The sequence below is a fragment of the Microtus oregoni genome, unplaced genomic scaffold (assembly GCF_018167655.1).
Source record: "Microtus oregoni isolate MIOR12 unplaced genomic scaffold, Mior012 000046F_ref0000063, whole genome shotgun sequence".
Lineage (NCBI taxonomy): Eukaryota > Metazoa > Chordata > Mammalia > Rodentia > Cricetidae > Microtus > Microtus oregoni.
In genome coordinates, this window is record NW_024543220.1 from 10985410 (window position 1) to 11001288 (window position 15879).

The 15879-nt window shown below is 54.5% G+C and overlaps 6 protein-coding genes across 8 annotated transcripts in view; all 6 read right to left on the reverse strand.

The window, feature by feature from the left end:
• The window catches only part of LOC121435313 (H-2 class I histocompatibility antigen, Q10 alpha chain-like), a 731224-nt gene that overhangs the window by 590622 nt on the left and 124723 nt on the right, over nucleotides 1-15879 (reverse strand). The window lies entirely within an intron of this gene.
• LOC121435272 (H-2 class I histocompatibility antigen, Q10 alpha chain-like) overlaps nucleotides 1-15879 on the reverse strand; it is a 708503-nt gene that overhangs the window by 567577 nt on the left and 125047 nt on the right. The gene's annotated exons all lie outside the window — the stretch shown is intronic.
• Nucleotides 1-15879, reverse strand: part of LOC121435270 (H-2 class I histocompatibility antigen, Q10 alpha chain-like) — an 808095-nt gene that overhangs the window by 541919 nt on the left and 250297 nt on the right. The gene's annotated exons all lie outside the window — the stretch shown is intronic.
• Nucleotides 1-15879, reverse strand: part of LOC121435275 (H-2 class I histocompatibility antigen, Q10 alpha chain-like) — a 703994-nt gene that overhangs the window by 541919 nt on the left and 146196 nt on the right. The gene's annotated exons all lie outside the window — the stretch shown is intronic.
• Nucleotides 1139-9299, reverse strand: Atf6b (activating transcription factor 6 beta). Of its 2 annotated transcripts, none has more exons than XM_041634436.1 (18): nucleotides 9193-9299; nucleotides 8778-8857; nucleotides 8230-8308; nucleotides 7891-7982; nucleotides 7197-7341; nucleotides 5814-5899; nucleotides 5565-5700; nucleotides 5352-5483; nucleotides 5088-5221; nucleotides 4432-4617; nucleotides 4257-4348; nucleotides 3389-3568; nucleotides 3126-3233; nucleotides 2958-3039; nucleotides 2701-2768; nucleotides 2436-2547; nucleotides 2220-2304; nucleotides 1139-1733 (listed from the first exon to the last, which is right to left on the reverse strand). In XM_041634436.1, the coding sequence occupies exons 1-18, from the start codon at nucleotides 9293-9295 to the stop codon at nucleotides 1513-1515; spliced, it is 2121 nt and encodes a 706-aa protein (XP_041490370.1). In that variant the 5' UTR covers nucleotides 9296-9299; the 3' UTR covers nucleotides 1139-1512. The 2 variants fall into 2 exon arrangements, with proteins under 2 accessions (XP_041490370.1, XP_041490369.1); XM_041634435.1 differs by having other exon boundaries at nucleotides 2701-2771.
• Nucleotides 10131-11625, reverse strand: Fkbpl (FKBP prolyl isomerase like). 2 transcript variants are annotated; one of them, XM_041634505.1, is made up of 2 exons: nucleotides 11494-11625; nucleotides 10131-11271 (listed from the first exon to the last, which is right to left on the reverse strand). In XM_041634505.1, exon 2 carries the CDS (start codon nucleotides 11193-11195, stop codon nucleotides 10149-10151), a length of 1047 nt encoding a protein of 348 aa, XP_041490439.1. In that variant the 5' UTR covers nucleotides 11196-11271; nucleotides 11494-11625; the 3' UTR covers nucleotides 10131-10148. The 2 variants fall into 2 exon arrangements, with proteins under 2 accessions (XP_041490439.1, XP_041490440.1); XM_041634506.1 differs by having other exon boundaries at nucleotides 10131-11209; nucleotides 11494-11592.

The window sequence follows — 15879 nt, forward strand, 5'->3', positions numbered from 1 at the left end:
CCCAGGACAAGCCTGAGGGCCCCAGTCTCCCACCACTTGCGAGGTCTAGGGTGGAGCACTCCAGGCTTGGAGCAAGCAGCAGACCCAGGACTGAGGCAGTGCCCACCCCAGCACAAGTGCCAGGGTCCGCAGCACCCCCTTGAAAAGCAGAGAGGCAGGTCACAGCTCACAGAGGGCCATCAGCTAATTCAAAGCCCACGAAGGGGCCCAGGACCAGGTCATCTGTTTCCCTTACAGCCTGGATAAGGTGCTCAAGGGATCCTGAAACAGGAAGTGGCTGTGGACCAGGGTTGCCCTCTGGAGGGAGGAAAGGCTGAGTTCCTGGGCGCCCTAGTTCCAGGTTTCCATAGTTCCCCGGTCTGTTTTCACTCCAAACACAGTAGGGGTGGGTAAAAGGAGTGGGGAGAGCCTGGCTGGACACGTGAGACTCTTCCTCCCTCCTTCAGGGCTAGGCTTATAGCCAGGCAGCCCCTGTCCAGTCATCTGGGCCTGGAGCCCAGGTCCAGCTCACACCCTCCAGCTGACCCAGGCCACTCCTGTAGGGTCAGGCCAAGGCGCTGCTGGGTGGGAGCAACTGCAGGGGACCCGGCAGCCAGGCAGACTGGCCCCCTCATCCGATCCCTTCCTTCCACTCAGAGCACACAGCCTTTCCGCCTACCCACTCCCGTCTTCTCCATCTGGACCCTCCCTCAGGTCTGTCTCCCTCAGTTCAGGGCCAAAAGGATGTCCCATGACATGCCCCCTTCTCCCTACCAGGCCCCTCCACTGTGATCCCGCCTTCCTGGGCTCCAGGCCCTCTGGCCCCCACGCCTGTTGTTTGTGCGGACAGCTCATCCTGGAAAGCAGGAGGGGACCTGTGGTAGAACAAGGACTGGAGCTGCTGTGTGCCCCGAAGGGCGTGGGGCCCCCTGTCTTTCCTGTTTACTCAGACACATTCCGGTGATCTGTATATCGGCTGTCACGCCAACACCACAGACATCATTGCTAGACACCGACATACCCTAGGAGTTGTAGGGTGGGGCGGGGGATGACATGAGGTCTGATTCCACCCCACTCCGCCACCAGTGACCTCTGTAGTGCATGATTCTTTGATGCTGGTCCTACAGGAGTCGCACGCTGGGAAGGCAGTCACCATTCCTTAACTTCCTCTGAGTTTTATTTAATAATAATAAAAAAGATACACACACACACAAACCGACTCCCACAACCCAAGAACATCCCTTGTCCCACCTGGGGACCAAAGTCCCATGTCTACTCCTGAATTGGAAAACCAAAGAACAAAGAGGCTATGGTAGCTACCCAGCCCTAAACTGAACCTTAGGCAGTGCCCTCGGGGAAAGAGGGGACTGGGGGTTTGTAGGAACGAGAGGAGCCCTATATTCTGAAAAGAGGTGAGGAGAGGTGAACCACCCGCCCTCCTCCCATTAAGTGCTTACTCCCCACACCCTGCTCTCCCTTACCAACTACCCCAAGTCCCGGGATCAGGTTCTAAGCCAGTGTGAGCTGCAGAGGTCAGGGGTGGTTGAGGTAGAGGGGCTGGTGGGAGGCCTGACTGGCTGCAGAAGTTGGTAAAGGGCCACCTGTGGTATTGCCTGGGGTTGGGGACGGCTGCTTTCGGAGCGAGGGGGGCACCGTGGAGGTCTTGATGTGAATCACCCTGGTGTCCATGACCTCACACTCGATCTGCATCATCTCCTCATAGTCCCCTGGGGGGCTCCGGCCTGAAACAGTCTCTGTGGAAGGGGAGGTGACCGGTGGTGAATGGGGTGAGATGGGGAGGAGGATTAGGAGGTTATGAAGAAAAGGAAGGGCAGAGAGGCAGGGCCATGGGTGGGGATGGAGTAGGAAAATAAATGACAATGGTAAGTGAGGGTCACACAGGAGAAGATTCAGAGAGGAAAGATGAGGAAGTGAGCAATGCAGCAGGCTCCCGCCCCCTCTGCTAGCCTCCTATGGGTGCAGCTTTTGGTCTGGCTGACACAGTCTCATTATGTAACCCAGACTCACCCCATACTCCCACCTTCCACTCCTGACACCTCAATGCTAAGATTTCAGGCACACAACTCTGCATTTTATTTTCTCCTCGGTTCCTAACCTCTCTCCACCTCTGAGCCTCTGGATGGCCCCTAATCTCACTTTCTCCCTTAGCTCCCCCTGCTGGATCTCTGCAAAAACTTCCTCAGATTTCAGAACCCTCCCCATAGCCAGAGGAGAGTTACCATTGGGAGCCATGGCTGGCATCACCAGGGACATCTTGGGCCTGGACGTCTTATTGTGACTGATGGCTGGGAGCAGCAGGTGGTCCTAGGAGCAGAAGGAGCATGCTGGGTGGCCGAAGAAGACACAGGGACAGGTTCCACTAAGATTATGAAGGGGACACACGGCCAGGGTGACAGGAGGACAGACAGGAGGGAGCGGGAGGGAGGGAAGCTCACCCTTCGGAAGGAGACAACATAGAAGGTGTCCTCCCGCCGGTCGATTGCATCTAGAAACTCAGGCTGAGAGCGGCCTGGATGGCGGTAGAGCTGCAGCTGGCCCACGGGGTCCCTAGGCAGGTGAGGACAGACTTAGGAGGCCCACGGAGAGGAAAGAAACAAAGGCCTTGCTGGGAGGACAGACTCCTGCTGGGGACAATGTTAGTGACGTCCCCTGGTGCTCTTTCTAGTGACTTCGCTCAGTAAAGGCATAACCAATGCTCACCTCTCAGGAGGTCCGGGAGGTTGGGTGGGGACTGGTTTCACTGGAGGTGACCTCCTCCGTAGCTGAGACTTCTGGAAGGAGAAGTATCTAAAGATTTGAAGAGGGTAAAGGGAGGAGGGAGAGAGACAGGCGGTCCCTGGAAGCTGGTGCCATCTCACATCCACTCCTCCACGGGCCCCACAATGCCCTGAAATCCCCAGGACACTTAGCTCTTGTCTTCATCTCGCCTTCCATGACCCAGAACCAAGGGCTCCTACCTGTCTCTCCTGGACCCTCTGAGGTATCTTCCGTCGGCCTCTCTGGTGACGTTGGACCCAGCCGCTCAGCTCATCAGCAAGCCTAGGGAGACAGGCCATCACTTCTAAGGCAGGCACCACACAGGATAGCAGGGTTATGTGCGGGGCTTCCAAGGGCAGATTGCACACCTCAGAGACTCGGTCCGGTTGAAGTGGCGGCAGTCAGAGGCAAGGAAGAGCTGGTCCAGATCTCTCAGTAGTAGCTCCTTGGCCCCGCCAGGGAAGGCTGTCAGATTTCTGAAGGAAAGAAGAGGAGGTAGTAGTCAGAGACTGCCAGGCACAGGGCGCCAGCAAGGTGTCCTGGGTGACAGCAAGTTTGGCTCTGTGCCATGCGAAGGCAGGTTTTACGGAGACTAGCTCTCATCCCTAACAGAGGGCTCTTTGCTTCTCACCTGAAGCTGGGCCTGCCTGCAGGGCTGGGCTGCCGTTCCTCGGGGCCCTCGGCAGTGTCCTGGAGGGGTTCAACACCATTAGCCAGCCCTTGTTCGGAGAACTCCAGCAGGTGTCTCTGGAGGCGAGGTTCCTCCCTGCTCATCCGAGGAGGCATGGGAGCTGGAGGTGGCTCACTGATGCTGTGGGGAGGGACGCAGATGGTGAAGCATTCTGGCTTCTCGGTGTCTTTAGTAAGAGCCAGGACTCTGCAGTCAGGCTGGCGCAGGTGTCACCGGCCCCACAAGAGTGAGGCCCTGGCCGTGAGACAGGAGCGGGAGGATTGCCTGCCTCACAGGTCCAGGAGAGAGGAAAAGGAGAGCGAGCATTCTAATGCCCAGCACCAAGAGAGCCTGGAAGTCACTAGGGTGGGTGCGTGTTGGGGCAAGGGGAGCCCGTAAGTCACTGTGGGGGAAGAGGGTTGGAGCAAGGGTTTATACGTCCATGTACACAGAAGTCAAGATCAACCCTGGCTCCCATCCGCAGTACAATCCACCTTCTCATCTTAGTTTAGAGTCACTGTGTCACGGGCCTGGAGCTCACCAAGCACTGGCCCTGCCTGCCTCTGCCTTCCTGTTGCTGTGTAAGTGCCCGCTGCCACAGCCAGCTCTTTTCAGAATGTGGGTTCAGGGGGTCAAATAGGCCCTCATGCTCGCATGCTAAGCACTTCATCAACTGAGGCCTCCGCCACCCCTGGAGCCATCTGCGGGAGAACAGGCAAACAGGCAGAGACTGACAGGCACACTGTCAGGGCTAAGGGTGCCCCAAATGTTGCATCAGTGAAGCCCACGGCCCAGGCCCACACTGCTCACAACAGGGCAGCGGCCTCACCTCACGGGTCCAAAGCTGAAGGCGATGAAGAGAAGGAAGACCATGATACAGACAGCTTTCCTGTTCCCAGACCCCAGCTTGAGCTCACTGTTCTGCAGGGCAGACATGGAGGGGGCGGGGTTACCGAGGGCCTTCCATTCCCACCCTTCTCTCCCCAAGGGCATCACAGGCTAACCTCTGCCAGCAGGGCCTCCAGCCGCCGCCGGAGGGCAGCATTCTCCCTGCGCAGCTGCTGGTTGTCTGCCAGCACAGCCTGCAGCCTGGCCTCCAGCCCCTGCAGATACTCCTTCTTCTTCCGGCGGGACTGGCAGGCCGACTCTCTGTTCTTGATCATTCGCTGCTGCCGCTTCAGCAGCTTTGCCTGGCACCAGCGAGGTCAGAGAGGAGTTGGAGTCCACGCCCCCAATACCAGGGAACCATTGACCAAAGCACAAATGGCTACTCTCCTGCCGTCCTGACCTACAATCTACTGCCACATTCCCCCAGGTCCTCAGATGGGGGACAAGGGAGACTGTAGAACCAGCATCCTTGCCAGGCCTTTCTTTGGGTTTTCCTTCTTTCCAATCTTGTTCCGAGCCTAACGTTAACTGGGCTGTAGTTAAGAACAGCTGGCCTGCCTTTCCCCCGGGAAACTGCCTATGCCCGGCACCCACAACCAAGTGGGATGCCCCGATTTGACTTCAGTCCACCGCCTCCTCCTGCTGTAAAAGCACACCTACAGGTCTCAGCCCTCCACCCCGTGTAGTAACTCCCTCTGCTGCACTGCTGTTTCCACGATAGACTTCTTTCTTCCTCCCACTCAAGAGCCTCTCCACCCTCCTGAACACTTACATCCACTTCGGGTGGGCAGGAGTTCCCAGGCATAGGAGCTGGAACAATACTCTTCCTCTCGGAGCGTGGGGCTGCGGGGGCTGGCCCTTCAGGCTGGACGCGAATAGCACCTTGGATGAGGACGACTGGGGACACTGGGAAAGGAAGCAGAAGCAAGTCAGAGTGGAGACAGTGTCCGGTGTTCCACCTCACGCCCAAGCACCAAAGGGCCGGGGACGTCAGTGGCAGCAAGCTCCCTGCCAGCCCCTTCTCCGTCCTCCACACCTGAGGGCTGCTGGACGAGGGGCTGCAGGAGGACAGCAGAGCTGGGAGGCCCAGCTCTGGGGGGCACCTGAACTGTGGTTAGCACCACAGGTTTGGGCTGCAGTGGAGGCTTCCGAGTGGCTGGAGCTTTCCCTGTAGGAAGATGAGAGGAAGGAGGGAATTACAGCTCTATAAGGCCTCTCACCAGGGACCCCGGGTCAGGAGCTCTATTACCTGAGGAACTATCAGGGGATGGACCCATGCTGATCTGCACAGCTCCAAGTGAAGGGGCAGGGACATCCCACAGGAGGCACCCGGGTGGTGATGGGGACTCTGTCTTCACTTCCAGAACCTCCTCTCCTATAAAAGCCTACGCAGGGCAGTCCAGAGACATTAGCTGGGAGTGGGGGTCAAGAGGGAGCGTCTCACACCCCCGGAGGAGGGCTGGGGCTGGGGCTGCAGAAGAGAGGAGACTGTGTGCACCTGGCTGGGAGAGTCTGCGGAGAGCAGGGAGGCCTCGGAGTTGACAGAAGAAGATGGAGAGGTGGGTTCTACCTTGGTCTGGATATCTGTGGGGGGCAGGAGACACAGGAGCTGGCTATCCGGGGGCTGGAGAGACGCTCAGGGGTAGAGAGAATCTCTTGCTCTTGCAGAGAACCATTCCCAGAGTCCACGTGGTGGCTGACAACTGTCAGTGACTGGGGGATCTGACGCCCTCTCCTGACCTCTGGGGCACTGCGCACACACGATGCATATGCAGGCAAAATGCTCAGACACAGAAAATAAATCTTAAAAAAGAAGATGCCGGGCGGTGGTGGCGCATGCCTTTAATCCCAGCACTTGGGAGGCAGAGGCAGGCGGATCTTTGTGAGTTCGAGACCAGCCTGGTCTACAAGAGCTAGTTCCAGGACAGGCTCCAAAACCACAGAGAAACCCTGTCTCGAAAAACCAAAAAAAAAAAAAAAAAACAAAAAAAAAGAAGAGCTGGCTACCAGGTAACTACTGAAGAGGGAAGGACAGGGCCATTCTCCCTTCCCTGGACTCGGGAATGAGCCCAGGCTCTCTGCCTTCGGGGTGTGAACCAGATGTGAACGCTCAGCACTGTGCACACCTGCCTGCCGCCACGCTTCCCACCATGCTGACCAGGGACTAAGCCAGCCCCACAGGGAGGCTCGATAGTGGTCTGCACAGCAATGAAATAGTAACTGGGACAGGGTGTGTGCGCTGGGGTGGGTAAGCAGCACACACACGCAAATGCACATTGGTGAACAGGCCACGAGAAAGGAGAAAAGCAAACATGGCGCTGCGCTCCGCGAGGCTACTGCCTCACTTTGTCTCTGAAGTTCTCCTGCCCAGCTTCCCTTCTCGAGGCCGTCATCCGCTCTCCCACTGTATTCCTGTCCCTGTCCACACAGGTGCACACATCCCACCCTGACAGAGCCAAGTGCCTGTTCTTCTGTTTGATGTGCATAGGTGTTCTGCTCGACGTATGTCAACGAGCCATGTTTGTGACTGGAACTCCTGAAGGCCAGAAGAGCCCTTGGATCCCCTGGGACTGGGGTTATAGACAGTTGTGAGCTGCCATGTGGGTGCTGGGAACTGAACCTGGTCGTCTGGAAGAGCAGCCAGTGCTTTTAAACACTGAGCCATCTCTTTAGTCCCATTCCCCCCCGCCCACCCCCAGTGGCAGTTTTTGTTTTATTTTTTGCTTTTTGGGACAGGGTTTCTCTGTGTAGCCCTGGAATTCACTCTGTAGACCAGGCTGGCCTCAAATTCAGAGATCTGCCCACCTCTGCCTCCTTAGTGCTGGGATTAAAGGGGTGCCCCCCCACCTGGCCCCCAGTGGCACAGTGACAGGCTGATTACCTGAAGGGTCATCGGAGGCGGAACCCACAGTGATCTGGACTGTCTCAGATGGGGACGCTGGATCATCCCCCAGCAGGCAGAGTGGGGGTGCTAAGGACTCCGTCTTCACGTTCAACACCTCCCCTATTCCAGGAACCTGTGAGAGCTAGGGTGGGGCGGGGAGGCAGGAAGACAGAAGGGAGGGACGCTAGAGAGGCTCTGAGAGCCAGCATGAGAGCAAAAGCCTGAGCTCAGAAAACACCAGTTATCCGTGCCGTGGCCTCAACAGTCCTGAGATTCTACCAAACCACCAGTTATCCGTGCCGTGGCCTCAACAGTCCTGAGATTCTACCAAACCACTAGTTATCTGTGCCGTGGCCTCATCAGCTCTGAGATTCTATCGAGGCTCCTGGCTCTCTGTTCTTCTATTTCCTTCTGGGGAAAGTCAACAAACTCTCCAGACTGCCACTATCAAGTTACTGTGGACACTGGGTAAGAACAGTGTTCCCAGCATTCTTTCCCCAGCCCCACTACTGCCATCCTCTGCATGTTGGATAGGCCCCACCTCCTTCCACACCACCAGAGTGGACGTTCAGCACACAAGGTGTCATGACTGGCTTCGTGACTCACAGAACATACATAGAACCTCGGCACCTAGAAGTAAAGTGAACGGAGCGCAATTCCTGCCACAGAGAACCACGGGGGACTCTCTCACCTGGCTGGAGGGCTCCGTGGAAAGACGCGAAGACTCTGAGCTGAGGGAGGAGGACGAGCAGGGAGAGGACGGCTCAGACTTCACCTGAAGATCTGAAAGGCAAAGAGTTGGGAGACAACCAGGAAGGACCGGGAATACAGCTCACGGTCAGATGCCCAGCTCGGATGCACAAAGCCAACACTGCGAAAATAAGTAACCTGAGCAGGGTGGAGGGTGGGAGGGTGAGGACGGACAGCATGCACACTGGGGATGGGAGAGCGGAGTGCAGACACCTGTGTGGACTGCACACAACGACATGGGAATTATGCTTTCCGGGATGCAGCGGGAAGGGTCTCTTACCTGGGAAGATAGGTAGAGGGTCCCAGGGGGGCTCAGGGGGGCTGACATCCATCCCCACATCCAGAGAGCTGCTGTCGAACTAAGCGATGGGGCACAGTCGAAGGCAGGAAAGTGAGAAAGTGTGAAACCAAAAGAGGAACAACACACCTTGCAAATTAAGGAGCCCATTGTTACCCCCCACACACACATTTTGCAAAAATACTTGTATTCCTCTCTCTTTCTATTTCTCCTAACAATATCTAACAAACGATTCTCTCGCCCCTGTAAAGACGCTTACAGCTGCTGATCTTTTATCTCTCCCCTAGAAAAGGACCTTAGAAGTCCAGAAGGGGCTGCTCTCAAAAATGCCGATTTAGAGCAGGCTGGCTAGTCCGCGTGCACCTCTGAAAAAAGGCTTGCTCCAGTTGGACAATGTTGAAACTGGACTTTCTCCTCGCAATGTTCGGGTCTAACAAAAGCAGGGTGAGCTCTGGCTTGGAGATGACTCCGAGTTTGGGGTGCCCCTCCCACCACCAAGGGTTACAGGAGAATCGACGAGGTAGCAGTACCGGGACATCCTGCTCCAGGCAGCGGAATAACTGTGTCTGCTCCTCAGCCACTTCATCCAGGCCGCTGTACAAGGTGCTGTCTGCGAGGAGGCCCGCGCGAGTGTCAGCCCCGGCTCCATTCCCCATTGGCTCGGCCGGGCCAGACCCACCGCCCGCCCACTCGCTGAGCCACACACCCCAGGCGCCCAGCCTCTGTCACCCGACCCCGGGGCAGCCCCGCGCTCCCTCCCGCGGGAGGCCACGGTCATCCCTCCTCCCGCACCCCGGGAAGACAAGAGCCCCGCTGCGCCTGCCGCAGACGCTGGGCTCGGCGTCCGCCCAGCCTTCCTCGCCCACCCTCTGCGGTCTTCCCGCGCGCCTCGGGCCCCGCGCCGGCCGCAGCCCGCTCCCTCCCCCCGGGCCTCACTCCGCGCACCCCAGTCCTCCGGGCTCAGCAGGTTGTCTGTGAAGAAGCGTGTCGGGTCGGCGATCTCGCTGAGGAGCATCAGCTCCGCCATCTTCCCCCCACCCCCCACCATGAGCCGGCTCTCGGGCCCGCCCCTCCCTGGCCTCCGGCCAATCAGTGGGCTCGCTGGAGGAAGCCGGGCATCCCGGAAGTCTCACTGACCAGTCAGAGACTTGGGTGCTGAGCACATGACACGAAGGCGCAGTGACTTGTACACTTGGGCCAATGGGAACGTGGCAGCGGCCAGCCGCGCCTCACGTCCAGGCGGAACTGCGCACGCGCCGTAGAGGCCCCAGAGATCAACCTTGTGGGAAATGTAGTTCTTAGCGCTTTAAAGTTCCGACATCTGGACTGGAACTATGGCTCAGCGGTTTTCCGCAGACATCTGCACCCACGTGTTGCCCATAAACTCATGAAAGCACAAGTGCACATAGTGAATGAATTAATCAACAAAGGTCCAGCATCCAGGATTGGCGGTGGGGATGCACGCCTTTAATCCCTGACAAAGGCGGATTTCTGAGTGCGAAGCCAGACTGGTCTATAAAGTGAGTTCCAGGACAGGCAGGGCTACACAGACAAACCCTGTCTCAAAAAAAAGGGGGTGGGGTGCTTTCTGCTCTTGCAAGCACCTGAATTCCATTCCCAGCACCCATACCAGGCGGCTCACAGCCATCTGTAACTCCAGCTCTGGGGAATGCAGCTCCCTCTCACCTCTGCAGAAACATGGAGGCATACAAACACATAAATACACAAATCTTCAGAGATGGATAAGCCACCACACCCCCGGGTGGCTCACGGACACCGTTGCTAACTCTCCATAGGGGAGAATATGGAATGAACTGAAACCCCTTTGGGGCCCTTAAAAAATCCCGCAACACAGATCACAATTCACAGACTCCTGTCTCTTCTAAAGTTGAACTTTTTAATCAGCTGAACATCTTGCGCAGACCCCGAGCCAGCCCTGCGTCCTGTTTCTTTCCCTGAATGACCACTCTCCCCAGTTCCTCCTGGGCTGCACGGTTTTGGGGGTCTGCCGCTAGCACTTTCTTGAGATCAGCGGTTGCTTTCTCCAAGTTCCCAAGGGCAGCCTGAGCCACCCCTCTTCGGTATAAGGCTTTTAAATGGCCCGGCTCCCGCTCCAGCACTCGGTCACAGCTCTGGGCCGCCAACTGGGGCTGCCCTAATAGCAACTGACAGGCAGCCAGGTTGGAATAAAGGATCGTTTGTTCTGGGGGTCCGGGTGGGGGTAAGGTCAGCAGCAGTCGGAGAGCCCGACCGTAGCATCGGGCAGCCCCTTGAGGGTTTCCAGCTCGAAACAGTTCTGTACCCCTTGCGTGCTCTTCCTTGGCCAGGGCCTTCTTCTCCACAGCATCCAACTCCCAGGAATCCCGACCCTTAGTGAAGGAATCCAGTCTGAGCTTGACAAGGGGTGCTGAGCATCCAGGAAGGCGAATCTCCGCTTCCTCACCTTGACACATGGACTCCAGGCATTTTTCTGTGAGTTCCCCCCAAGTCTTTTCCCTCCATCGCCCAATGCCTATGGTTAGTTCTGCCCAGCCTTCTGGCATCCCAGACCCAAAAGGAAACCCCAAAGCCAACACGCGGCACTGGGAGCCTAATTTGGGTTTGTCTAAGCCATGGCCACGGACTATGATCTTCTTTACAAAACTCCCATCAGGGCAGTACCAGAGATCAGAAGCCTGAAGACGATCTACCATTGCATTGGTGGAGACATGACATTTATCAGCGTCGCCTTCAAATCCAGCCACCGGATTTTCAATCTTTGGAGGGTTCTCCACAGTTCGACTGGCAGGATCTGGTTTCACTCCCAGATCCAGGGTTTCAGGGGTGGGGCCCGGGGACTGCTGCCTAAACTGGGTGGCTGCACCTAAGTTTCGCTGGGCGTTCTCTTCCCGCTGCTGCGGTAGAGCGGTGTCCTTCTCTTTCACTGGGCTGACAGGTGACGTCTCCATTTGACCCCCGATCCCTTCAACAGGAGATAAAGGAACAGTTTTGACTGGGAAGTGATGGATCAAGTGTAGTCCATACCTGGAAAACAAAAACAAACAATGCAAACTCCGGGATTCCTAGTTAGGACTCCTCGTCATTCTTCTGGGACCGGGGCACCTAGTCCTAAAAGTTCTTTCTTTTCTTTTTTTCCTTTCCAAAGCTAGAGTCCACCCAGATCCAGTTTACAGCCATAAACCTCGTAACTCCCCACGGTTCGGGTAGCCGTCCCAACTGCCGGCACTCGACTGAATCAAAAACTACCTGAGAGGACAAAAAGCCTGGGCGGCGGCCTAAGTCACATCTCCTTCCCTGCGTGGTCCAGAGGCCTGGGGGCGGGGGGGGGGCAGAGCCTGCGAGCAGCTGAGCCTGAAAAACTGTCGTGGAGCCCACGAGACTGAAAGCTAATTGCCAGCATGACGACCAATCGGGAGGACGGAGAGGCTGTTTAGCCCGCTCACTGAGTGACGTCATTTCCCAGCAACGTGAAGCTCCGTACCTTAGCAACCGGGCTAGACCTAAGCAATAGAATTAGGTCAGATCGAACCGAACCAGACAAAGATCTGGCTGACTGGTTTAATGTAAAAAAAGGACCAAGACTTTTTGGACTTGGACTGAAGAAGACGAAGTCGGGGTAGAGAGTTTTGGCAAGCATGCGCAAAGGGCCTGAGTATGAGACTCACTAATTTTTTAAAGGCCGAGAATTTAGCGGCTTCAGAACCCGCCGTGTTATGCCTAAATTCAGAGACCTTAGCTGAAATCAACTCCTGTCCAACTTCCTGTCACATCCATCATTGCCCTTCAACCGACCCCCTTGATCTAGCATCTTAGTGTTTTTCAGATTCGAATGTGCATGCCCATCACTTGGGAAAAGACGTCCAATTGCAGACCTGGATTTTCCAAGTCTGAGATGGAGCCTGGGATTCTTAGCTCCTGCTTCCAGCCCAGGAAACGCACCACCGACGGTATAATCCCTCGGTGACCTCATTCTGAACCAGCTCAGTTTGGCCTATATTGTGCCTGTGTAGCTGGTATAGCACGCTCCAGGGAATGGAGCAGTGGAGAACCGGTCTGCTCCCGAAGGAAGGTGACTCAAGCTTGCTTGGCGAACTGCCTGCGCAAGCTGGGCCAGCACCATTCTCAGGGAAGGAGAATCCCGAAGCACCTCACTTCAGCGCATGTTCTTGGTGTCCCTGGCCTGGAGCTCACTATGTAGGGGAGGATGCTGGGACTACAGGCATGTGTGCCACTGTGGACCGCACCCAGAGTTTCGTTGATGATGAAGGTGAAAACAAATACGGACAAGCTTTAACACTGATTAGAATATAAACCAGTCGGTAGTGGCACACTCCTCCTCTAATCCCAGCACTCGGGAGGCAGAGGCAAGCAGATCTCTGTAATTTTGAGGCCAGCCTGGTCTACAGAGCGAATTCTAGGACAGGCTCCCAGCTTCAGAGAAATCCTGTCTCGAAAAACAAAACAAAACAGACAAAAAAGGAATATAAAGAGAATAGTTGTATTAATAAACCCCCTCAGAGATATTAAATAAAAAATTAAACTTAGAGGCTCTGACCCAATTTTTTTTTAGGATTTTAAGATTTTATTTAATATTTAATTTTATGTGCATTGCTGGGTTTTTTGTTTGTTTATTTATTTACTTATTTATTATGTATACAATATTCTGTCTGTATGTATGCCTGCAGGCCAGAAGAGGGCACCAGACACCATTACAGATGGTTGTGAGCCACCATGTGGTTGCTGGGAATTGAACTCAGGACCTTTGGAAGAGCTGGCAATGGTCTTAACCTCTGAGCCATCTCTCCAGATCCCTGTGCATTGCTGTTTTGTCTGCATTCATATCTGCGTGCGGTGTTAGATCAGTTGGAACTGTTGTTACAGTTGTGTGCTGACTTGTGGGTGCTGGGAAGTGAACCCTGGTCCTCTGGAAGAGCAATCAGAGCTCTTAACAACCAAGTCTCTCCAGCCTCTCTGACCCCATTCTTATTCAAACATAACTTACAGCCGGGCGGTGGTGGCGCACGCCTTTAATCCCAGCACTCGGGAGGCAGAGGCAGGCGGATCTCTGTGAGTTCGAGACCAGCCTGGTCTACAAGAGCTAGTTCCAGGACAGGCTCCAAAACCACAGAGAAACCCTGTCTCGAAAAACAAAAAACAAAACAAAAAAACAAACATAACTTACAAACTGGCTTGCCTAGACAATTTAGGAAGATAAGGAAATAGTTACACCTCTGAATTAGTTGAAATCTAAGTTTCTTTCACTCCTTTGAGTCCTTTGCTCATTGAAAAGTCTCTTCTTAGCCAGGCGGTGGTGGCGCACGCCTTTAATCTCAGCACTCAGGGAGGCAGAGGCAGGCAGATCTCTATGAGTTCGAGGCCAGCCTGGTCTACAGAGTGAGTTCCAGGTCATCTAGAGATACACAGAGAAAACCTGTCTTGAAAAATCAGAAGAGAGAGGGAGAGAGATAGAGATAGAGATAGATAGATAGATAGATAGAGAAACCTCTTACCCGAAGAAGCAAAAGTTTGCTAACCTACTTGAGAAAGTGACCCTGGGCCTCAAGCTGCTCCAGAGTGACGTTGGTTTGTTTAGGGATAACTGAGACAGCCGACTTACACAATCACACAGAGAGCTATAACCTGGAGATAACCAGGGTGTCACCTGCCTCTGTGAATCTACCCAGAAAATGTAACCCAGAGGGAACCCAAGCCCAGTTTCCGCTTTTGTAACACTTGCTTCATTACTTAAAAACATAACTTGGGATGGTAATCTAAAAGACACCTGTAAACCAGGTGTGTTGGTACACGCTTTTAATCCCAGCACTCGGGAAGCCAAGGCAGATGGATCTCTGTGAGTTCAAGGCCAGCCTGCTCTACAAATTGAGTTCCAGGGCGACCAGGACCGTTACACAGAGAAACCCTGTCTCGGAAACAAAACAAACGAAACAACAGTGTTGAACTCCTTGATTCTTCGTTTTTTTCCTCTCTCTAAAATTCTATTTTTTGGCTTTGAGCCAGAGTAACCTTAGTCCATTGCCGGCATGACTAATTCTTGTGGTTCTTGGAATCCCTGGAATCTTACTGAGAATTGATCCATCTTTTCTCTGAGTGATTTCAAGAGAAGTAGGAAGTACAGAATGGTTTTACACTCTAATCCTTGGACAGAGAAACCCCACCTCCCAGGAGTATATCCCTTTGTAATATCCTCTTGCTACTTTGTATGTGTATATTTTAGCTCCAGCAGATTCCACAGGGAAGTGACATGTGTGTGCGTGTGTGTGTGTGTGTGCGTGTGTGTGTTTGCGTGCGTGCGTGCACGCGCGCGCGTGTGTGTAATGCCTCCAGCAGGTATTTATTGAGCAGCTGCTGTTTCTAGGCAGCTGCAAGGACTGGGGATATGTGCGTGCGCATGCACACACGCTTGTGTATGTGTCTGTCTGTCTGTCTGTCTATATGTCTCTGTGTGTGTCTGTCCGTCCGTCTCTGTGTGTGTGTCTGTCTTTGTGTGTGTGTGTCTGTCTGTCTCTGAGTGTGTGTGCCTGTGTGTGACTCCTCCAGCAGGTATTAAGTGAGCAGCTGCTGTACCCAGGCAGCATGCTAAGACTGGGGATACAGAGGTGAGGAGACAGACAGACAGATACAGCCTCTGCACTATGGAAAGAAAACATGGAGGTTAAAAATGTGCTGTGAGATTGAGCTGTGGGGCAGAGTGAACAATCTTTGTGATAACAGTTTTTGCTGATATCTAACTAGGGAGCTGGAGATGGGCCTTATGACTTCTATAATCCCCACCCCTAGGAAGAGGAAGGAGGATCAGGAATTCAAGATTTTCTCAGCTAAATAGTGAGCGAATTTGAGGGCAGCCTGGGCTACATGCATGACAAGGAAGAGGAGGAGGAACCAAAATGACTTGAAGGCTGAACCTCAGACATACATCTGACGTGTATGTCCTGTGGAAACAGTGAGCCCTTAACCACTGTGCCATCTTTCCAGTTCCTTCCTGAAGGTTGGGGCGTCCCTCAGAGTACATACATAGTGTACAATCTCCAGCGCCACACCCCAAATCCTTACTAGGTCCTCAGGATTCATCAATGAAGAAAGTAGACAAACGCAGAGGTCCCCATGGTGGGGGGAACATCCTGTTTCAAAATGCCCCAGATGCCAGGGAAAGTGGGCTGGGTGGCTGGACCTTTGTGATTTGGCTTCTTACGTGGGGGCAGTCAGATTGCTGAGCCTTGAAAGGCCGCCATTGTTTTGACATGCAGAGATTTGGGGCATTTATTTCGGCAGATGCAGCAGGAGGCAGCACCAGCCTTGTGGGCTCAGCATTGGGCGCTTCTGGCGTCAGTCTCAGCTGGCCCAGGCTGTTCCAGCTGCGCGCATGCTGCCCCATCACAGGGCCTGGAGCCAGCGGCGGTTCTTCACACTGTCAAACACTGTGCATTCCGCACTGCAAGGAACCAAATGCTGTCCTTATGCTCCACTGCTCCGCCGTTTAGCATCAGCATGAGGGACTAAGAGTCTAGCTTCCCGGAGGTTAAGCAAATGTGCCCTTCTGTTTAGTTTTGGTGGTTTCTGTGGTTTTGGGTTCTCCTGGAATTTGTGTCAAAAGTGTTCCTCTTTCTTCCCAAA